The sequence below is a fragment of the Carcharhinus amblyrhynchos genome, unplaced genomic scaffold (genome assembly GCF_965287045.1).
Source record: "Carcharhinus amblyrhynchos unplaced genomic scaffold, sCarAmb.v2.hapA chromosome_298, whole genome shotgun sequence".
Lineage (NCBI taxonomy): Eukaryota > Metazoa > Chordata > Chondrichthyes > Carcharhiniformes > Carcharhinidae > Carcharhinus > Carcharhinus amblyrhynchos.
In genome coordinates, this window is record NW_027650038.1 from 164,889 (window position 1) to 188,401 (window position 23,513).

General features: G+C 52.7%; 1 protein-coding gene across 1 annotated transcript; it reads right to left on the reverse strand.

Moving 5' to 3' along the window:
* Nucleotides 1-308: 308 nt before the first annotated feature.
* syvn1 (synovial apoptosis inhibitor 1, synoviolin) lies at nucleotides 309-23,200 on the reverse strand (the record flags this gene model as incomplete). The annotated part of the gene is made up of 12 exons (XM_080183474.1): nucleotides 309-454; nucleotides 1,583-1,758; nucleotides 3,988-4,174; nucleotides 5,207-5,353; nucleotides 10,025-10,189; nucleotides 11,975-12,126; nucleotides 12,930-13,046; nucleotides 14,453-14,518; nucleotides 16,259-16,358; nucleotides 17,251-17,377; nucleotides 18,348-18,451; nucleotides 23,152-23,200. Coding segments are annotated over 12 exons (1,530 nt in total), but the record flags the coding sequence as incomplete, so codon positions are not given.
* Between the last annotated feature and the right edge of the window lie 313 nt (nucleotides 23,201-23,513).

Here is a 23,513-nt window from a genome sequence, read left to right on the forward strand (position 1 = left end):
CGACATTCTCAGGAGGCGCTGCCGGGAGGTTCGGATTACCTGTAATAATACAGCATCGTTGGCACTTGGTGAGGACGGAGGAGGGTGGAGGGGGTGGGGGTGTGAGGCGAGGGAGGGAGGGAGGGAGGGGAGGGGGCTACACACCCTTCCATATCGTAGGACATGTTGGAGCCCTCACTTGCTGCTCCCCCCGCCCATACACACACACACTCTCCACCCTCCCACCCCACCCACCCCTCCCCAAACTCCGTCCTGGTCTCTGACCAGCAATCGAGGCGCACAGTCCGATCCCGGGGGGAGCGGGGAGAGAGGGGTCAGTGGTGGGCGCTGGGCAGGTCGAGTTTCCGCAGCCGGCGCCGGCGGAGCTCTGCCGCGTCCGGCTCGCTGCCTTCGGGGAGGTCGGCGGGGGATGGCGGCTCGGAGAATCCCACCGCACCTTCCAGCTCGCCGTGCCCTGCAAAACACAACAGAACAGAACTGGGATCAAACAGAGCGAAGGCTTGGCAGCGGCGGGGGACCAACAATCGCCTCACTGCTCGCCAACATCCCCACCCCGTTACCGCACCGCTAACTGCGCCCGTGAGCGACACCACCCCCCCCCACCAACCTCCATACCCACCACCCCACCTCCCCCCCCCCCCCCCCAGAGCCTACCACCGTCATGGGAGGAACCAGCCACTGCCCCCCACCCCTCCCCAAACACACCACACACAGACTCACGGCCCCGCATCTGACCAACCACAATCGGGAGTTCTCACCCAGGAAAAGACCAGACACGGAGGGGCGCTGAGGCAAAGCCAAGGCGTCACAGAATCAGAGAATCCCCACGGAGCAAGAGGCCATTAAGCCCATTGAGTCCACTCTGACTCTCCCACAGAGAGACACCCTACGCCCCTAACCCCACATCTTTACTCTGCTAATCCGCACACATCTTTGGACACTAAGGGGCAATTTAGCACGGCCAATCCCCCCCCCCCCCACTAACCTGCACATCTTTGGACACCAAGGGACAATCGGATGGCACGGTAGCACAATGGGTTAGCGCCGCTGCCTCACAGCTCCAGGGACCCAGGTTCGATTCCCGGCTCGGGTCACTGTCTGTGCGGAGTTTGCACATTCTCCCCGTGTCTGCGTGGGTTTCCTCCGGGTGCTCCGGTTTCCTCCCGCAGTCCGAAAGACATGCTGGTTAGGGTGGATCGGCCGTGCTAAATTCTCCCTCAGTGTAACCCAAATGGGTGCCAGAGTGTGGCGACTAGGGGATTTTCACAGTAACTTCACTGCAGTGTTAATGCAAAGCCTTACTGGTGATACCAATAAACATGAAATGTGGGAGGAAACCGGAGCACCCCGAGGAAACCCACGCAGACACGGGGAGAATGTGCAGACTGCGCACAGACAGTGACCCGAGGCCAGGAATTGAACCCAGGGTCCTTGGCGCTGGTGAGGCAGCAGTGCTAACCCACTGCGCTGTCCCGTGCCACATTAACCAGCACCCCTCGCACCCCTCCCTACAAATCAGTCACCTCCTCTGACACTAAATGGATCCCCCCATCCCTTCCCCTCCCCCAAAACACGAGGGTACCTATTTCTTCCGGCTGCGAAGGGGCTTCCGTCGAGGTGTTGTCGGCTGCGGGAGGTGGTGGTGGTGGTGGTGGTGGTGGAGGGGTGTCGCCTGTCGAGTCCACCTGCGATCCGGATGCCGGGTCCATAGACTCTGTGCTGGGTACCGAGCTCACGGTTGCTGTCGGTCTGGGCGGACTGGAGGGGGTGGGGTGGGGAGGAGAAAAAAAAAAGTAGCAACGTCATTTCCCCAGTGCAATACCCGCTTCACTGCTCCCGAATCCCAGCCATCCTGGTCACAGAAACGAGGAGGAGGCCATTCAGCCCTTCGTTTCCATTATGGCTGGTCAAATTCAATATCCTCATTTCCCTCATATTTATTTGTCCTTCATCCTTGGGACATGGGCGTCGCTGGCTGGGCCAGCATTTGTTGCCCAGTTGCCCCTTGGAGGGGCAGTTGAGAGTCAACCACATTGCTGTGGCTCTGGGAGTCACGTGTAGTTAAAAAGTCTGACAACACCAGGTTTAAGTCCAACCGATTTATTTGATAGTAAACTCGCTAGCTTTCGAGGGGTTTCCCTCTTCGTCAGGTGCATGGAGAGTTCTGGCCTCAGACAGAGCATATAAAGCACAGACGGTTTACAGATTACTGATTAGAACATAAGAACATAAGAAATAGGAGCAGGAGTAGGCCATCTGGCCCTTCGAGCCTGCCCCGCCATTCAATAAGATCATGGCTGATCTGTCGTGGCTCAGTTCCACTTTCCCGCCCTCTCCCCATAACCCTTAATCCCCTCTCTTATCAAAAACCCATCAACCCGCTTCTTAAAAATATTTAGCGAGGCAGCCTCCACCACTTCAACGGGCAGAGAATTCCAGATATTCACCACCCTTTGAGTGAAGAAGTTCCTCCTCAACTCCGTTCTAAACCACCCCCCCTTTATCTTGAGGCTGTGCCCCCTAGTCCTACTGTCTTTTTTGAGCGGGAAGAGTCTCTCCACCTCTATCCTATCCATCCCATTCATCATCTTATACGTCTCAATGAGATCTCCCCTCATTCTTCTAAACTCTAACGAGTACAAGCCTAGTTTATTCAGCCTCTCCTCATAGCTCAACCCCCTCAACTCCGGTATCAGCCTAGTAAACCTCCTCTGCACTCCCTCCAAGGCCAAAATATCCTTGCGCAGGTGCGGCGCCCAAAACTGCACACAGTACTCCAGCTGCGGCCTCACCAATGCCCTATACAGCTGCAGCAAGACCTCCCTACTTTTACTGCCTCGCTAAATATTTTTAAGAAGCGGGTTGATGGGTTCTTGATAAGAGAGGGGATTAAGGGTTATGGGGAGAGGGCGGGAAAGTGGAACTGAGCCACGACAGATCAGCCATGATCTTATTGAATGGCGGGGCAGGCTCGAAGGGCTAGATGGCCTACTCCTGCTCCTATTTCTTGTGTTCTTATTCAATCCCCCTCGCTATGAAGGCCAGCATCCCATTCGCCTTCCTGACCACCTGCTGCACCTGCAGGCTGGGTTTTTGCGACTCATGCACAAGGACCCCGAGGTCCCTCTGCACCGTCGCCTGCTGCAGTTTTTCGCCACGTAAGTAATAGTCCTTCCTACCATTCTTCCTACCAACGTGGACCACCTCACACTTGCCAACATTAAATTCCATTTGCCATTTCCTGGCCCATTCGCCCAGCCTATATTAGAATGCGAATCTTTACACCTAACCTGCTGTTCAAGTCCTAAAGTGGCCGACAATGTGAGTGGAAGGAGCACTGATCACAAGTTAAAGAGATGTGTGTTGACTCCAGACAGTAGTCAGTGAGGTTTTGCAAACCCAGGCAAAGTCACGGGGGTTACAAATTGGGTTCACGTCACGCTATCTGTAACCCCCGTGACTTTGCCTGGGTTTGCAAAACCTCACTGACTGTGCTGTCTGGAGACAACACACATCTCTTTAACCTGTGATCAGTGCTCCTTCCACTCACATTGTCGGCCACTTTAGGACTTGAACAGCAGGTTAGGTGTAAAGATTCGCATTCTAATCAGTAATCTCTAAACTGTCTGTGCTGTTTATATGCTCTGTCTGAGGCCAGAACTCTCCATTTGCCTGACGAAGAGGGGAACCTTGAAAGCTTGTGAGTTTACTATCAAATAAATCGGTTGGACTTAAACCTGGTGTTGTCAGACTTTTTACTGTGTTTACCCTAGTCCAACGCCGGCATAGCCACATCGTCACATGTAGGCCAGACCGGGGTAAGGACGGCAGATTTCCTTCCCTAAAGGGAACCAGATGGGGTTTTTCCCCCACAATGGGATCATTAGTGGATTGGGTTCATACAGGTAGGTTAGAAAAAAAACAGCGTGGGAGATGGGTGGGGTGTCCACCCAGGCTCCTCGGCATGGGGCAGCGTCCCAGGCCTACCTAAGGGTGGCAACAACCGAGAGGTACTGGTGAATCTGAACCATGGCCGCGTCCAGCAGGGTGTGAATGTTCTGGAGACACTGGAGCCGGGCTTCCAGGTTCTGACGTTCCTGCCCTTCCATCGCTCGGAGTTCCTCATCCGTCAGTCCAGCAAAGCCGGCTGGTGGCATTGGCATTGGAGGCATTCCTGCAAAGAGGAGAGAACGAACCTGAGAGATCTGGATTGAAGTTTATTTATTAGTGTCTCAAGTAGGCTTGCGTTAACACTGCAACGAAGTTACTGTGAAAATCCCCTACACTCCGGCACCTGTTCAGATACACTGAGGGACAATTTAGCATGGCCAATCCACCTAACCTGCACATCTTTGGACTGTGGGAGGAAACCCATGCAGACTTGGGGAGAATGTGCAATCTTCACACAGAGACAGACACCCACCCAAAGCTGGAACTGCAATGAAGTTACTGTGAAAATCCTCTAGTCGCCACACTCCGGCGCCTGTTCGGGTACACCGAGGGAGAATTTAGCACGGCCAATGCACCCTAACCAGCACGTCTTTCAGACTGCTGGAGGAAACCCATGGAGACATGGGGAGAACGTGCAGACTCCGCACAGAGTGACCCAAGCCAGGAATCGGACCCAGGTCCCTGGCACTGAGAGGCCAGTGCTAACCCACAGTGCGACAGGTACATGTCAACGATCCCACCTCGCCATTGGAAAGGGATCCAGGGGAAGTTCTTCGATCGCCCTGGCCAACATTCCTCACCCGGCCGACGTGGAAAACCCACATAGACACGGGGAGAATGTGCAGACTCTGCACAGTGACCCGAGGCCGGGAATTGAATCCAGGTCCCTGGCGCCGTGAGACAGCAGCGCTAACCGTCGTTACATCTGCAAACCCTGCTCTCCCCCTCTCCGTCCTCATGGATGCTGGCTCCCCTCGAGGAGGAGACAGATGCTGCGCGCGAGTGACAGGGAGGGCCAGCGAAACAAAGCCCCGATCTGCTCCACACGGCCCACGGAGTGAGTAAGTGCCCCGAGACAGCGGTGCAACAAGGAGGCGGACAGGTGCCAACCAAGCGAGGCTGCGGCTGAGGACAGAGGTGGCAGGTTACACAAGACAACGCCACACAAGAGAAAGTGGACACCCATCCCCACTGGCAATCAAAACCTCCCCCCCCCCCCCCCCCACCGGGCCCTCAAAGCACCATCAGCTCTTACCAAACGGAGGAGGCGGCATTCCCACCCAAGGGGCCGACGGGAAGGGAGGGAAGGAGAAGGGGAATCCTGGAATCGAGCCAGCAGGCGGCGACTCCAAACCGGTCCCCGCCATGGACTCCGGGCTCCGAGTTCCTTCGCCATTGGCAGCTAGAGGAAAAAAAAAAGGAAGAAAGCGGAGAAAGGTCAAGTCAGCGGCAGAGGACACAGAGCAGAACCGGCTGCCACGCGACCGATGGGGACGCAGGAAGGCGGCCGTTCGGCCCATCATGTCGCCCCTTGAATCCCTGTACCAAATAATTTAAACTTTGTTCCTTCGGTTCTTGGCTAAGGGAGGCGAATCAGAATCCCTACAGTGCAGGACGAGGCCATTCGGCCCACCGAGTCAGCACTGACCACAATCCCATCGAGGCCTATCCCCGTAATCCCTCGTATTCACCCTGCTAATGCCCATTAAGGGGCAATTTAGCAAATCAATATACTGGGATACAGTGAAAAGTATTGTTTCTTGTGCGCTACAGACAAAGCATACTGTTCATAGAGAAGGAAAAGGTGCAGAATGTAGTGTTACAGTCACAGCGAGGGTGTAGAGAAAGATCAGCTTAATATTTGATTATTGTCACATGTACTGGGATACAGTGAAAAGTATTGTTTCTTGCGTGCTATACAGACAAAACACACTGTTCATAGAGTACATAAGGGAGAAGAAAAGGAGAGAGTGCAGAATGTAGTGTTACAGTCACAGCTAGGGTGTAGGGAAAGAACAGATAATGCGAGGTAGGTCCGTTCAAAAGTCTGACAGCAGCAGGGAAGAAGCTGTTCTTGAGTCGGTCGGTACGGGACCTCAGACTTTTGTACCTTTGCCCCGACGGAAGAAGGTGGAAGAGAGAATGTCCGGGGTGTGTGTGGGGGGGGGGGTCCTTGATTATGCCGGCTGCTTTTCCCCGAGGCAGTGGGGAGTGTAGACGGAGTCAACGGATGGGAGGCTGGTTTGTGTGATGCACATCTTTGGACATTAAGGGTCATTTATCATTGCCAATCCACCTAATCTGCATGTCTTTGGACTGTGGGAGGAAACCATCGCAGACGTGGGGAGGATGTGCAAACTCCTCCCAGACAGACAGACACCCGAGGTTGGAATTGAACCCGGTTCCCTGGAGGCAGCAGTGCTAACCACTGTACCAATTCTTAAACTCCTGCCCCCCCCCCCATTTCTAGTCCCTGACCCACAACAGGGAAGATACTTCTGATGTCCCCTCAGGATCTGCTACGTTTCAGTAAGATCACCTCTCATTCTTCTGAGCTTCAGTAGATGGGGACCCAGCCTGTCTTCAGGAGATACCTGCGCCACATCCCAGGGGTGAACCCTGTTTCTAACGCACACTCGCCCAGAGGTGGGCTCACTAGGTACAGCGGCGGGCCTGCCACTGGATTGCAATGCTGAGTAACTGCTCAGCCTCTTGGCTGCTTCCTCCCGCTTGCCTTGGTGCCAGGCACGCTCCCTGGATTCCATCCGGAAGCCAGACAAGGGTGGGGGGGGGGAAATCTTCCCCAGAGCCCTTTCCTTCCTGCACTCACCCCTGACTCAGAGCTGGCAGGTCAGCGACATCAGGCTGGATGCTGGAGTCCCTCTTGTGAGGTCACAGCAACCTGGCACTGCAATGTGATGGAGACTTACAAAGTCCTCCCTCCCCAACACTGGGCAGTACAGGCAAAACGCCTCTGGAACCTGGGTCCCTGGCACTGTGAGGCAGCAGTGCTAACCACCGTGCCACCATGGGCAGCTGCCTCCCAGCTCCAGGGTCCTGGGTTCGATTCCTGGCTCGGGTCACTGTCTGTGTGGAGTTTGCACATTCTCCTCGTGTCTGCGTGGGTTTCCTCCAGGTGCTCTAGTTTCCTCCCACAGTCCAAAGATGTGCAGGTTAGGTGGATTGGCCGTGGTAAAAACTGCCCCTTAGTGTCCCGAAATATATAGGTTGGAGGGATTAGTGGGTAAATGTGTAGGGATATGGGGGTAGGGCTTGGGTGGGATTGTGGTCGGTGCAGACTCAATGGGCCGAATGGCCTCTTTCTTTACTGTAGGGTTTCTATGTTCAAAAGGTAAAGTTTATTTATTAGTCACAAGTAAGGCATTAACACTGGAACGAAGTTACTGTGAAAATCCACCAGTCCACACTCCTGTTCGGGTTACACTGAGGGAGAATTTAGCACCCGAACCAGCACATCTTTCAGACTCTGGGAGAAAACCCACACAGTGACCCAAGGCTGGGAATTGAACCCGGGTGCCTGGCGTGGTGAAGCAGCAATGCTAATCACTGTGCCTCCGCACTGCTGCCTCAGCACCAGGAACCCAGGTTCAATTCCAGCCTCGGGCCACTGCCTGCGTGGAGTCTGCACGTTCTCCCGGTGTCTGCTCCGGTTTCCTCCCACAGTCCGAAAGGTGTGGTTAGGTGGATTGGCTATGCTAAACTGCCCATGAGCGTCAGAGGGATTAGCAGGGTAAATAAGCGAGGCCTGGGTGGGATTGTGGTCAGTGCAGACTCGATGGGCTGAATGGCTTCCTCTGCACCGCTGCAATTCTATGATGATTCTATCGCGATCACCGGCCGAGGCGCAGTACGGCAACGTGGTTGATTCCCAACTGCCCTCCAAGGGGCAACTAGGGACGGGCAATAAATGCTGGCCCAGCCTGCGACGACCCAGTTTATTCATTAGTCACAAGGTTTACATTAACACTGCAATGAAGTTACTGTGAAGTTCCCCTAGCTGCCACAGTCCACCGCCTGTTCAGGTGTCCCACGAGCGAATAAAAGAAACTATTTTTGCGACCGATGAGAGATGTTTACAGAAGGCTCCCTGCCGAAATGCAGCCACGTTGCGCACAGCAAGATCCCACAAACGAGGTGTTTTAGAGGTCGGTCGTGTGTTAAATACCGGGAATCGGAGGATCTGGGAGGCAGTGGTCTAGCGGCATTATCGCTAATGTTCGGGGGGGGAATGTCTTGTGGGTGGCACAGTGGGTTAGCACTGCTGCCTCACAGCTCCAGGGACCCGGGTTCGATTCCCAGCTCGGGTCACTGTCTGTGTGGAGTCTGCACGTTCTCCTCGTGCTTGCGTGGGTTTCCTCCGGGTGCTCCAGTTTCCTCCCACAGTCCAAAAGACGAGCGGGTTAGGTTGATTGGCCACTGCTCAAGTGTCAGGAGATTAGTAGAGTAAGTAGGTGGGGTCAAGGGATAGGGGCTGGGTGGGATTGTGGTTGGTGCAGACTCGATGGGCCGAATGGCCGCCTCCTGCACGGCAGGGATTCTACGATTCCATTTGAATGAGGCGCTTAGACACCAAGAACCTATTAAATTTAAATCCGACGGTTTTGGCAGTCTAGGACAAATCCTATTGTGGGGGATATTGATGTGTCATCACAGGTATAAAAAGGAAGGGTGCAGTGTGACCGAGGAGAGCAACTGCCACGGTTCATAGCTATTAGCTCAAAGCCTCATCTCAAAAGCAAAGAAGTATTACAAAAGGCCCAGAATATTCTGGAAGACAAAACCTGGTTGTAATTTAGACAGGAACTAAGATTCTATTTGTTAATAAGTGGAAATTGTACTTATCTGAACAACACTCCATTAGAATCTTGTTTTATTTGGTTTGTTAATAGTTTAGTTAACTTGTTCACTGGTAGTTAGATAAATAAATTGTTACTTGTTGACTTGAGTGTAAGTGACAAGTAGTTTTTTTTTTATTTAACCACTAGAAGTTGCTGAAGTGCAGGTCGTATTATTTTTACACTAACAGATTACGAGGCAAGGTTGTCTTCTTCGAGTGGTCAGGTGTGTTAGGTCTCAGAGGAGGGAATCCGCTTCATAACAGTGGCCTGGCCTACATGCGACTCCAGAGCCACAGCAACGTGGTTGACTCTCAACTGCCCTCCAAGGGTAACGAGGAAACGGGCAGCAAATGCTGGCCCAGCCAGCGATGCCCACGTCCCACAGATGAATAGGAAAAAAAAAATCGCGATTTCCAAGCCCCGCCCCGGAACGTGGACGGGACACAGGAGGTACCTCGGAAGGCAGGGAAAGATCCCGTGGCCCGCTGTTGCCAGATGGCCCGAGTCACCCACCCACCCAATATTTACCCCACAGCCAACACCAGATCGCAACCTCACTTGTGGGATCTTGCTGTGCGCACCTCAGCTGCATTTCGGCAGGCAGCCTCCTGTAAACGTCTCTCATTGGTCGCACAGATTGTTTTTAAGTCAATCGTGGGACACCCAAACAGGTGACATCAGACTGTGGTGACAAGGGGAACGTCACAGTTAATTCTTTGCAGCGTTAACGTAAGCCTACTTGTGACTAATAAATTAATTTGACTTTACATGGGCGTCGCTGACTGGTTCCAGCATTTATTGCCCATCCCCAGTTGCCCCTTGGAGGGGCAGTTGAGAGTCAACCACATTGGCTGTGGCTCTGGAGTCACGTGTAGGCCAGACCAGGGTAAGGACGGCAGATTTCCTTCCCTAAAGGGAACCGGATGGGGTTTTTCCCACAATGGGTCGTCAGTAGATTCTTAATCCCAGATATTTTTTATTGAATTCAAATTCCACCATCTGCCGTGGCGGGATTCGAACCTGGGTCCCCCGGAACATTAGCTGAGTTTGTGGATTAACAGTCTAGCGATCACCACTAGGCCATCGCACGGTGGTAGACATTGTTAAGAACGTAATTCTAATTCACGACGACATATGCCCCCCCCGTGGACCCTCTACTACCCCCCTGCCCACCTCCCCCCCCGCCACCCCAAACCCACCGAGCCAAGACTTACCGTTTGTCTGTCCCTCTGTGCCAGGGGCAGCTGCAGCATTGGGATGTGGCACATTGGGAGCTGCCCCGGGAGCCTGCGGAGGGAAGAGATTCTGCCCCAAGTATCCCATAGGCGGCCAGAAAGGAAACATCCCCAGTGGGAAAGGTGGCATCATCCCTGGCGGGACTGGGGGGGGTAAAAAAAAATACATCACAGTGAGTCAGGTCAGGATGTGGAACAGCCCTCACTCTCTCTCAACTCATCAACACACAGGGAGTGGGGGAGGGTCACTCATCTCCTTATGATCCTACCCTTGGTCAATGCCTCTGTATTTGCTCACTCACCTCACTGCTGATTGTAGGAGTTTTCATAGAATCCCTACAGTGCATTCGGTCCATTGAGTCTACACCGCCAACCATCCCATCCAGATCCGATCCCCATAACCCCACATATTTACCCCACTATTCTCTCTAACCTACAAATCCCAGGACACCAAGGGGCAGTTTAGCACGGCCAATCGACCTAACCCACACATCTTTTGGAAGTAAACTGGAGCACCCGGAGGAAACCTACGCAGACACGGGGAGAATGTGCAGGCTCCGCACAGACAGCGACCCGAGGCTGGAATCGAACCCGGGTCCCTGGAGCTGTGAAGCAACAGTGCTAACCACTGTGCTACCCTAAAGTTACAACACAGAAGTCATTCGGTCTAACTAGTACATTTTCTGGGCTGCATAGGGTGCTACATAAATGCACAGAGCCTGGATGACTGCAACTTCCCCCACCCCCCAAATAAGATCACAAGGTGGGGGTGTTCACCAATGTTCAGCACCATTCGCCACTCCTCAGATACTGAAACAGTCCGTGTCCAAACGCAGCGAGACCTGGACAATATCCAGCCTTGGGCTGACAAGTGGCAAGTAACATTTGTGCCAGACAATGACCATTTCCAACAAGAGATCTAACCATCTCTCCCCCCGTGACGTTCAATGGGATTACCATCGCTGAATCCCCTCCCCCACTATCGACATCCTGGGGGTTAGTATTGACCAGAAACTGAACTGGACCCAACCAGATAAACACTCTGGCTACCAGAGCAGGTCAGAGGCTGGGAATCCTGCGGAGAGTAACTCACCTCCTGACTCCCCCCAAAGCCTGTCCACTGGGAATCCTGCGGAGAGTAACTCACCTCCTGACTGCCCCCAAAGCCTGTCCACCATCTACAAGGACACAAGTCCGGAGTGTGATGGAATACTCCCCACTTGCCTGGATGAGTGCGGCTCCCAACAACACTCGAGAAGCTCGACACCATCCAGGACAAAGCAGCCCCGCTCGATCGACACGCTAACCACAAACACTCACTCCCTCCACCACCGACGCACAGTGACAGCAGTGTGTACCATCTACAAGATGCACTGCAGCGACTCGCCAAGGCTCCTTCCACAGCACCTTCCAAAACCCACCACCTCTACCACCTAGAATGGGGGGCCGGGCAGCAGACATGGGGATCATCACCTCCTGCAAGTTCCCCCTCCGAGCCACTCACCATCCCGACTTGGAAATATATCGGCCGTTCCTTCGCTGTGGCTGGGGTCAAAATCCTGGGACTCCCTCCCTAACAGCACTGTGGGTGTACCTACACCACACACACACGGGGACTGACTGATGTCCAATCACAATCCTGGAACTCCCTCCCTAACAGCACTGTGGGTGTACCTACCCCACAGTGGATCAAGACGCTGGCTGCAGAATAGATCTGTCTCCAGTTTGGTCTTATGCTGAGTAATTTAACCCTTCGCCTGCCTGTACCATGCTGGTGAACCCGCGCTACACCCTCTCCAGTGCAGTCTCCCTGACGCACAGTGCATACCGAGGATTGCGGATCACGGGGAGGGAGTAGGGCCAGGTTAGCGGATGGGGAGGAGGGGCAGCAGGGGGGGGAAAAACACACAGGTTTAGGATGCGACTCACGGTTGGGTTGCTGGGGGACCAGGGGGGTCTGTGGCACCTGCTGCGGCGGCTGCTGCTGCTGGGGCGGCGTCTGGGCGGGCAGCGTGACTCGCAGCACGTCCATGCGGCAGGTGGGGCACGTCTGCTGCCGCTGGAACCAGGAACGGAGGCAGCTGCGGGACAGAACAGAACAGGTGGTTAACAAGCCAGCCGCCGCGACAGCGCGAGGCGGGGAAATGCCAGTGAGAGAGCATGGGGCACACAACACGCCAGCAACAGAACACAACACACACAGCCATTGGTGATTCAAATCAGCACGATGCCACCTACAGTCGAATAGCCAGCACAACTCAACTCTTAAAAAAAAATTTAGTGTCGCAAATAGGTGTACATTAACACTGCAATGAAGTTACTGTGAAAATCCCCTCATCACCACACTCTGGGAGCACCTATTTGGGTAGACTAAGGCAGAAGTTAGCATGGCCAATCCACCCTAACCTACACATCTTTGGACACTAAGGGGCAATTTAACATGGCCAATCCACCCTAACCTGCACATCTTTGGATACTAAGGGACAATTTAGCATGGCCAATCCACCTAACCTGCACATCTTTGGACACTAAGGGACAATTTAGCATGGCCAATCCACCTAACCTGCACATCTTTGGACACTAAGGGACAATTTAGCATGGCCAATCCCCCTAACCTACACATCTTTGGATACTAAGGGACAATTTAGCATGGTCAATCCACCTAACCTACACATCTTTGGGCTGTGGGAAGAAACCGGAGCACCCGGAGGAAACCCATGCAGACATGGCAAGAACATGCAGTCTGCACACAAGACAGTGACCCGAGGCTGGGAATCGGAGCCAGGTCCCTGGCGCTGTGAGGCAGCTGTGTCACCGTGCCGAGTTGTCCGTGGGTGGGCTGCAGGGGAGAGTGAGCCCTGGCCTAGCTGTCCGCCTCACTCACCTGGTGTGGAAGATGTGGTTACAGGGCAGGCGTTTGGCTCCAGTCACCATCTCCTCGCGACAAATGATGCAGACGTTGTCGGTCTGCTGGAGTTCTTCCGGGCTGGCGTCTGGGTACCTGAGAGAGACAGAGAGGGAGCGCGGGCCCTGTTAACTTTGTCTGTATGGCAGCTGGTTACGTTCTGCCAGAGCAGCGCGAGACACAGTACAGGCAGTAAGAAGTTTCAAAGTTTATTTATTAGTGTCACAAATAGGCTTACATTAACACGGCAATGAAGTTACTATGAAAATCCCCTAGTCGCCACATACTGGTGCCTGTTCGGGTACACCGAGGGAGAATTTAGCATGGCCAATCCCCCTAACCTGCACATCTTTGGACACCAAGGGGGAATTCAGGATGGTGGCACAGTAGCACAGTGGGTTAGCACTGCTGCTTCACGGTCCTGGGTTCGATTCTCAGCTCGGCTTACTGTCTGTGTGGAGTTTGCACATTCTCCTTGTGCCTGCGTGGGTTTCCTCCCACAGTCCAAAGACGTGCAGGTTAGGTTGATTGCCCCTTAGTGTCTAGGGTAGTGGAAGTTAGAGGGATTAGTGGGTATAATATGTAGCGATATGGGGATAGGGCCTGGGTGGAATTGTGTCCAGTGCAGACCCGATGGGCCGAAGGGCCTCTTTCTGCACTGTAGGGTTTCTATGATTCTATGGCCAATCCCCTTAACCTGGGCAGCACAGTGGTTAGCACTGCTGCCTCAGCGCCAGGGACCCGGGTTCAATTCCAACCTCGAGTCAGTGTGTGTGGAGTTTGCACGGTCTCCCTGTGTCTGCAAGGGTTTCCTCAAGGCAGTCCAAAGATACCTGAGTTAGGTTGATTCCCCCTGATACAAGCACGGCCAATGTGGGGTTATGGGGATAGGGCATGGGTGGGATTGTGGTCAGTGCAGAGTCAATGGGCCGAATGGCCTCCTGCTTCTGTAGGGATTCTATGAAATCCAACCCAGCCGATTACTGACCCATCAGTTGACTGGTCAATCAGTGGAGTGACAGAAGGGGTCATCAATAGTGCAATCTAGCGGCACTTACACAGCAACAACCAGCTCACGGATGCTCAGTTTGGGTACAGTTCCTGACTTCATTCCAGCCTTGGTCCGACAGAGCTGAACTGAGGAGGAGGGAGAGAGAGTGGCTGTCCTTGAAATCAAGGCCTCATTTGACCTAGTGTGGCCTGAGCAAAACTGGAGTCAACAAGAATCCAGGGCAGTGGATGGGGGGGGACAGAAAGAGTAAACTCTCTGCTGGTGGGAGTTATACTTAGCACGAAGGAAGGTGGATGTTTGGGGCCAGCCCAGCCCAGTACTCCGAGGAACTCCTGCCGAGTATCGGGCCCAAAGCCCACCCGTGTTCAGCCGCTTCATCAAGAACGCTCCCTGACAGCACACATTCACCAACAATCCCACAGTGCTCAGCCACGCGGGAGGATAAGGGCGAGGGGACAAAGACAAGGTCACCAAGCTATCCAGTACTCACAGCGTGTTCATGTTGCGAATAGCTCGCCTTGACATAATGGCATCGGTAACGGCCTTCTTGAACTGCCTGAACAAGGAGAGAGAGAGAGAGAGAGAGAGAATTATGTCTGTATAACCACCGCAAGCTCCCTGTTCGGAGGCCAGCCTCACTGCACTAATCACCAATCGCAACACACAAGTGCTCCAAAAGGGCAGCACAGTGGGTTAGCACTGCTGCCTCACAGTGCCAGGGACCAGGGCTCAATTCCCAGCTTGGGTCACTGTTTGTGTGGAGGCTGCACATTCTCCCCATGTCTGTGTGGGTTTCCCCTGGGTGCTCCAGTTTCCTTCCACATCTGAAAGACGTGCTGGTTAGGTGGATTGGCCATGCTAAATTGTCCCTTGGTGTCCAAAGATATGCTGGTTAGGTGGATTGGCCATGCTAAATTGTCCCTTGGTGTCCAAAGATGTGCTGGTTAGGTGGATTGGCAGGATAAACATGTTGGGTTACAGGGATAGGAACTGGATGGGATTGTGGTCGGTGCAGACTCGATGGGCCGAATGGCCCCTTTCTGCACTGTAAGATTCTACCAATCTAATCCTCTCCTCCAAACCCTCCCTCTTTGCATCACTCTGTCCAGAGTCCTCCAGACCTGCCTTGGAGAATCTAATCCCCATGTAACACACCGACTCCCTCGCCCATCTCAAACCTGGAACAGTGTCCTGCTGGAGTGGTGCACTGCCAGAGGTGCACTCGAGCTGACCAGACACTCATCCCACCACCACAGAGAGGCACACAGTTTAAGTTTATTCATTGGTGTCACAAGTAAGGCTTACATTAACACCACAATGAAGTTACTGTTGCCGTTCCCAAAATGGCCAGAAGTGTCTGCCGCCCAGACAGCGGGAAGCCTAGACTGCAAGATGATAGATTAGGATTTCATTCCCCTGGAGGGTCAAAGAATGAGGGGAGATTTGATAGAAGTGTATAAAATTAAGATAGAGTGAATGCAAGCAGGCTTTTTCCACTGAGGCTAGGGGAGGAAAAAAACTAGAGGGCATGGGTTAAGGGTGAAAAGTTTAAGGGAATATTAAGGGGGGCTTCTTCACACAAAGTGGTGGGAGTGTGGAATGAGCTGCCAGATGAAGTGGTGGAAGTGGACTCACTTTTAAACATTTAAGAAAAACTTGGACAGGTACACAGATGAGAGGGGTGTGGAGGGATATGGTCCAGGTGCAGGGTCAGTAGGCAGAAAAACGGTTCGGCACAGACAAGGGGGGCCAAAAGGCCTGTTTCTGTGTTGTAGCGTTCTGTGACAGTGTCGGGACATGGGAGAAATACTACACGATGTTACAAAAAAAACCCTCAATTATAATTTTGGCAACTGGAACCTAAACATTTCCAGTTCCTCACACCTTCCTATCACCTACAGGTGTCACCAAAGTGTCACAGAATCCCTACAGTGCAGGAGGCAGTCATTTGGCCCATTGAGTCACCACTGACTCTGAACAAGCATCTTACCCACGCCCACCACCTCACCCCATCCACATAAACCCCATGCATTTAGCATGGCCAATCCACCTAACCTGCACATCTTTGGACACTAAGGGGCAATTTAGCATGGCCAATCCACCCTAACCTGCACATCTTTGGACTGTGGGAGGAAACCCATGCAGACACAGACTCTGCAGACAGTGACCCAAGCTGGGAATCGAACCCAGGTCCCTGGCACTGTGAGGCATCAGTGCTAACCCACTGTGCCACCCCATATCTTATGCACAAGGACCGAACTAAGTACTGCGCTGTCCACTTGCGTGAAGCACTCACCTCATGGTCAGGTACATGGGGCGGATGGCAAACAGAGGGAATGTATGCACCTTGATCATTATAGTCATAAAAGCCATGTACAGCAGCACCTTAATGAACCCTGAAACAGATGTAAAGGGCAGCAGTCAAGGACCATTGGACACAACACAATTAAACAGCCTGGAATTAAGGTAAAGATTCTCAGCATCAAAGTTATCACACAGTCTTTATTACAATAGACCTGCCAGGGCTCAGTCTCCAACACCCCTTCCAATCCAAGTTTATTTATTAGTGTCACAAATTGGCTTACATTAACACTGCAATGAAGTTACTGTGAAAATTCCCTAGGTGCCTGTTCGGGTAAATGGAGGGAGAATTTAGCATGGCCAATCCACCTAACCTACACATCTTTACACACTAAGGCATAACTTAGCATGGCCAATCCCCCCAACAAGTACATCTTTTGGACTGTGGGGGGAGAAACTGGAGCACCCAGAGGAAACCCACGCAGACACAGGGAAGAATGTCTGGAAGAGTCTGTACAGTGACCTAAGCCGGGAATTGAACCTGGGCCCCTGGCGCTGAGAGGCAGCAGTGCGATCCATTGTACCGCCCATACCCACACAAAGCACGTGCATGCATCTGGAGTCACAAGTAGGCCAGGCGAGGTAAGGATGGCCGATTTCCTTCCCTAAAGTGGACATTAGTGAACCAGGTGGGGTTTTATTTATAAATGGTAATCGATGATAATTGACACAGTTTTTCCCCACGGCTGAGACTAATTCCAGATTTTATTAATTGAATTTAAATTCCAGCAGCTGCCGTGGTGGGATTTTGACCCGTGTCCATCCCTGAGCATTAACTGGAAGTGGAAGGTGGGTCTCTGGATTACCGGTTCAGTAACTTTACCACTGTGCCACCACCCCCCCACACAAGGCCCATCCATCCCAGCCACCCGCTCCCCGCCCCCACCGTGCCGCAGAACCAAGCGTCCCTTCGCCGCGAGTCTATACCTGTCAGGAGCTCAGTGTAAAGCATGTACACGGCCTTGTTGTCCCAGGGATTCTCACTTTGCAGGTCGATAGTGTGCAGAACGTACTTGATGAATATAGTCAGCACCATGGTGAGGAGGATGGCGTACTAGGGGGAAAAAACACAGGGCAGAGGGTCAGTCCCAGCATGGTGGTCACAGGACAGTCAAGACTCTCACTACTGCAAACTATTCGGAGTTGAGAGGGTTGGCTAACGAGGAGAGACTGAGCAGACTGGGACTGTACTCATTGGAACTTAAGGGTGTGGTGGCACTGGGGGCAGTTCAGAGGAGGTTCACCAGATTGATTCCGGGGATGAAAAGGGTTGACGTACGAGGAGAGATTGAACAGTTTGGGGCTTGTATTTGCTGGAGTTTACAAGGATGAGGGGGCGGAATCTGATCGAGGGATATAAAAAAGGGATTGATAGACGTGGACGGAATATTTCCCCTGTTCTGGGGCAATCTAGAACAAGAGGGTACAGGTTGAGGGGTGGTAGGTTTAAAACTGAGATGTAGGATGATAAAAAAGTTTATTATTGGTGTCACATTAACTCTGCAATGAAGTTACTATGAAATTCCCTCTGGTTGCCTCACTCCAGAGTCTGTTCGAGTTACTGAGGGAGAATTTAGCACCTAACCAGCATGTCTTTTGGACTGTGGGAGGGAACCGGAGCACCCAGAGGAAACCGTCCCCCCCAAGCAGACATGGAGAGAACGTGCAGACTTCACACAGACAGTGACCCAAGCCGGGAATCGAATCCCTGGCGCTGAGAGACAGCCGTGCTAATCCACTGTGCCCCCCCCATGCTTTGGGGGCCCCAAACGACTTCTTGGAGGAGGGGTTGAATTTGTGGAACTCGCTGCCCCACGGCACAGTGGAGGCTGAATCATTAAATGGTTAAGGAGGCGGTAAATATATTTCTGATAAGGAAACGGGTTAAAGGAACATGGGGGAAGAGGTGGATTTGAGACCAGGGAGAGATCAGCCATGATCTAATGGAATGGCAGGGCAAACTTGAAGGGCTGAATGGCCTACTCCTGCTCCGAATTCCCACGTTCCCATCAGGAAAGGCTTACCTCGAAGCCAAACACCAGCTGGACAGAGGCTCCCCGGGTCATGATGCTGTGACAGGCGTGGTTGACAAATAGCAGATCCAGCAAAGCCAGCAATCCCATCAACGCTGCAGGAGGAACAATGAGTTGTCAATCACATTGTCTTTTACTCAGTCCTCAAATCCAGAACCTTAACATTTGGCTGCTGCAAATGTAACTCACCCAATCCCAGGTATTTAAAACAGGACCAAACGTACTCCCAGGACAGGTACAGCACAGGGTTAGATACAGAGTAAAGCTACCTCTACGCTGTCCCCCCATCAAACACTCCCAGGACAGGTACAGCACGGGGTTAGATACAGAGTAAAGCTCCCTCTACACTGTCCCCATCAAACACTCCCAGGACAGGTACGGCACAGGGTTAGATACAGAGTAAAGCTCCCTCTACACTGTCCCCCCCATCAAACACTCCCAGGACAGGTACAGCACAGGGTTAGATACAGAGTAAAGCTCCCTCTACACTGTCCCCCCCATCAAACACTCCCAGGACAGGTACAGCACGGGGTTAGATACAGAGTAAAGCTCCCTCTACACTGTCCCCCCATCAAACACTCCCAGGACAGGTACAGGGTAGATTAGATTTGATTAGCAGCAGCCCCTTCCATAGCAGAGTAACATTTACATCTGGCACATTATGTGACGCATCTCAGGTCACCCAGCAAGCTGCAATTCATGGTCTCAACATTTATGGGAGGCAATGGACTAGTGGTTTTATCACTAGACTATTAATCCAGAAGTTTAGTGTCACGAGTAAGGCTTACACTCGCACTGCAATGAAAATCCCCTGAGTTGCCACACTCCTGTTCGGGTACACAGAGGGAGAATTTAGCACCTAACCAGCACGTCTTTTGGACTGTGGGAAGAAACCGGAGCACCCGGAGGAAACCCACACAGACACGGGAGGGAGGGAGGGAGGGAGGGAACGCGCAGACTCTACACAGACAGTGAACCAAGCCGGGAATCGAACCCGGGTCCCTGGCGATGCGAGGCAGCAGTGTGCCACTGTGCTTGTACACCAATACACGTGACAGTACTCAGTCAAATCGAACGCAAGTGACGCCTGCAACAGGAGCAGCGCCAGAGAAACAAGTTTGCTTCCTCGACCAGAGCGTTTGATTTTTTAAGATGCCAAAGGGTGGCCGCGAGGTGGAGTGAGCCGCTCAGACCTGCTGCAAACCAAGAGAACGCGTGGGCTTAAAGCAGCAGCTGTGTGGACGAGAGTGTGCGGGGAGATCCCCAGCAACGCAGCATATAGTAACATCTATGCAAATCTCCAGCAGTGGTGGTTGCAGCTGTTTTAGTTGTGCCTCGGCGAGTTTGGGGCCCGGGGGGGGGGCTTTTTGCACACAAATTCAGCCCTTCGCCACGTCAACCGCAGATTTGTGGTGAAGCGTCTGCATCGGCGAAGGTCACGGGGTCAAGTTCAACGCCACGGAACAAAGGATGACGCCCGGTCCAGAACTGCAGGGGTGCCACACCGTCAGAGGTGCCGCCTTCTGAACGAGACACCAAACTATGTTTCAGTTGTTACCAGGGGCGCTGGTGAGGCCGCATCTGGAATATTGCGCCCAGTGCCCTTATTGAAGGACAAGCGTAAGTGTGTCGGAAGCGGAGTAGGGCAGCGCGGTGGTCGGCACTGCTGCCTCTCAGCGCCAGGGACCTGGGTTCGATTCCTGGCTTGGGTCACTGTCTGTGCAGAGTTTGCACCTGCTCCTTGCGTCTGCGTGGGTTTCTTCCGGGCGCTCCGGTTTCCTCCCACACTCTGAAAGACACGCCGGTTGGGCGCTAAATTCTCGCTCGGCGTAACCCGAACAGGTGCTGGAGTGGGGGATTTTCACTGCAACTTCATTGCAGTGTTAACGCAAGCCTACCTGTGACTAATAAATAAACTTTTATTTTAGAAGTACCATTGAACTAACACCAGATGTAGGAGCAGAATGAGGCCATTTGGCCCATCACGTCCACGCCACCATTCGGTCCTGGATGATATGCTCCTCGTTCCCATTTTCCTGCCTTCTCCCCCTAACCCTTCACCCCCATTCCCAATTAAAAATCTGTCCAACTCCTCCTCAAATTTACTCACTGTCCCAGCACCCACCGCATGTTGGGGGAGCGAATTCCACAGACTCTCAACCCTTTGGGAAAAGTAGTTTCCCTGCCAACTCTGTTTTAAATTTGCTGTACCTTATCCTAAGACTCTGACCTCTCATCCTAGAATGTCCCACAAGAGAAAGCATCCGCCCCACGTCCATTTTATCCAGATCTTTTATCATCTTGTACACCTCAACCTGATCTCCCCTAAATTCCTTCCAACTTCCAGAGAGTGTGGGCCTAAAAAGTGTTCAATCTCTCTTCATCCGACAAACCCCTCATCTCTGGAATCAATCTAGTGAACCCCCCTCTGAACTGGGATCGACTGATTCCAGAGGCGAGGGGTTTGTTGGATGAAGAGAGATTGAACAGTTTAGGCCTACACTCTCTAGAATTGAGAGGAATGGGGGGGGAGATCAAATTGAGATATGATAAAAGGGACGGATAGAGTAGACGTGGATTGGATGCTTCCTCTTGTGGGGCATTCTAAGACGACGTGTGCACGTTTGGAGGTGGGAGGTCTTCCCCGTGTGTCTGCTGCCCCCTCCCTTGTCCTTCTAGGTGGCGGGTTTGGAAGGAGCCTTGGCGAGTCGCTGCAGTGCGTCTTGTAGATGGTACACACTGCTACCGCTGTGCATCAGTGGAGGAGCATCATTTATCCCTCAATTGCCAAAACAATTTGCGACGGGCAAATTGCCCACCACGTTACCTAATTACAGCAGTGATTGGATTTTAGTATTTAATGGGATGTTCTGAGGTCACGAAAGGCGTGGTATAACTTGCACAGTTAAGTGCTGGTCTCCGGCACAAATTAATAGACACAAGGAGGATGGACAGCGGCCAGAAACAGGAGCGTACTGGCTGCAGCGGATACAGAACCAATGGATTCAAGAGAGAGAGACAGGCAGCACTGTGGCACACAGTGGTTAGCACTGTTGCCTCACAGCGCCAGGGACCTGGGTTCAATTCCCAATTTGGGTCACCGTGTGGAGTCTCCACGCCCTCCCCACGTCTGCGTGGGATTCCTCCCACACTCCGAAAGACGTGAGATTGGCAATGCTAAATTGCCCCTTAGTGTCACGGGGACTAGCTAGGGTAAATCCTATGGGGATAGGGCCTGGGGTGGGATTGTGGTCGGAGCAGACTCAATGGGCTGAATGGCCTCCTCCTGCGCCATAAAATTCTACAATTCTACGAAGCAATATCCTAGCGATATTATCGCTAGAACATTAATCCAGAGACTGTGTTCTGGAGACCTGGGTTCAAAACATGCCACAACAGATGGTAGGCATAGAATACACTGCAGAAGGAGGCCATTCGGCCCATCATGTCTGCACCTATCACAATTGCACCTAGCCCTATCCCCGTAATCCCCCTCCACCTGATATTAGGGTCAATTTTGCATGGTTAATCCACCTAACCTACACATCTTTGGACTGAATTCGAGTTTAATTTTAAAAAAATCTGGGATTAAGAATCTACTGATGACCCATTGTGGGGAAAAACCCATCTGGTTCCCTTTAGGGAAGGAAATCTGCCGTCCTTACCCCGGTCTGGCCTACATGTGACTCCAGAGCCACAGCAATGTGGTTGACTCTCAACTGCCCCTCCAAGGGGCAACTGGGCAACAAATGTTGGCCCAGCCAGCAACACCCATGTCCCATGATTAAATAAAAATACAGCGAGAGATGTGAACAGGCAAGCACACATTTACATGGCTGTAAATTGGGAGAGGGGAGTATGCAGAGGGATCTGGGTGTCCTTGTGCACCAGTCACCGAAGGTAACCGTGCAGGTGTAGCAGGCAGTAAAGGCGGCAAATGGTATGTTGGCCCTCATTGCGAGAGGTTTTGAGTACAGGAGCAGGGATGTGTTGTTGTAATTATACAGGGGCCTTGGTGAGGCCACACCTAGAGTATTGTGTGCAGTTTTGGTCTCCTTTTCGGAGGAAGGATGTTCTTGTTCTCGAGGGAGTGCAGCGGAGGTTTACCAGGCTGATTCCCCGGGGACTGATGTACAAGGAGAGATTGACGAGGTCAGGATTGTTTTCACTGGAGTTCAGACGAATGAGGGGCAGGATCTCATAGAGATTTATAAAATTCTAACAGGACTAGACAGGGTAGATGCAGGAGGGATGTTTCTGATGGTGGCGGGGGGGGGGGGGGGGTGGGGGGAGTCCAGAACCAGGGGGTCTGAGGATTGGGGGTAGACCATTTAGGATGGAGGTGAGGAGACATTTCTTCACCCGGTGAGCCTGTGGAATTCATTCCCACAGGAAGGAGTTGATGGCAAAACATCGAATGTATTCATGAGGCAGCTGGATATAACACTTGGGGCGAATGGGATCAAAGGTTATGGAGAAAACAGAATTAGGCTATTGAGTTGGATGATCAGCCATGATGGCGATGAATGGTGGAGCAGGCTCGAAGGGCCAAATGGCCTCCTCCTACTGTCTACATTTCTCTCAAACTTCCAGTGGATCAGTTGCAGTACCTCTACCAATCTTTTGGGAATGATTTTCAGCTATCACTTGCAGCCTGGCTGTGCCCCTGTTAACAAGAGAAACTCCCAAACCCCCCCCCCCCACACCGCCCCCACCTTTCCCACCTCAGGTTCAGAGCAAGGGGACAGATTCATAACCCCCACCCCAACACGCCGAGCCATGCGACAATACTCACAGACGACCCGGAAGTGAAACAGCCACGAGATGTTTGGACTGCGTTCCATCTGTTGAGGAACACACAGGGGTTTAAGCGAAGCGGACAGAACTAACCGCTGTCGCAGGTACGCACAACGCAAAACCCAAGACACCGAACCGTTCGATAATTCCCACCCCCAAGAATTAGCAGTCAAGTTGAGGGAATTAGCTCAAATGGTAGAGCGCTCGCTTTCCATCGGAAGGGCAGTGGGATCGACGCCCACACTCTCCACTTTGATTTGACTGGGTGGCACAGTGGTTGCCACTGCTGCCTCACGCGCGCCAGCGACCCGGGTTTGATTCCCAGCTCGGGTCACTGTCTGTGTGGAGTCTGCATGCTCT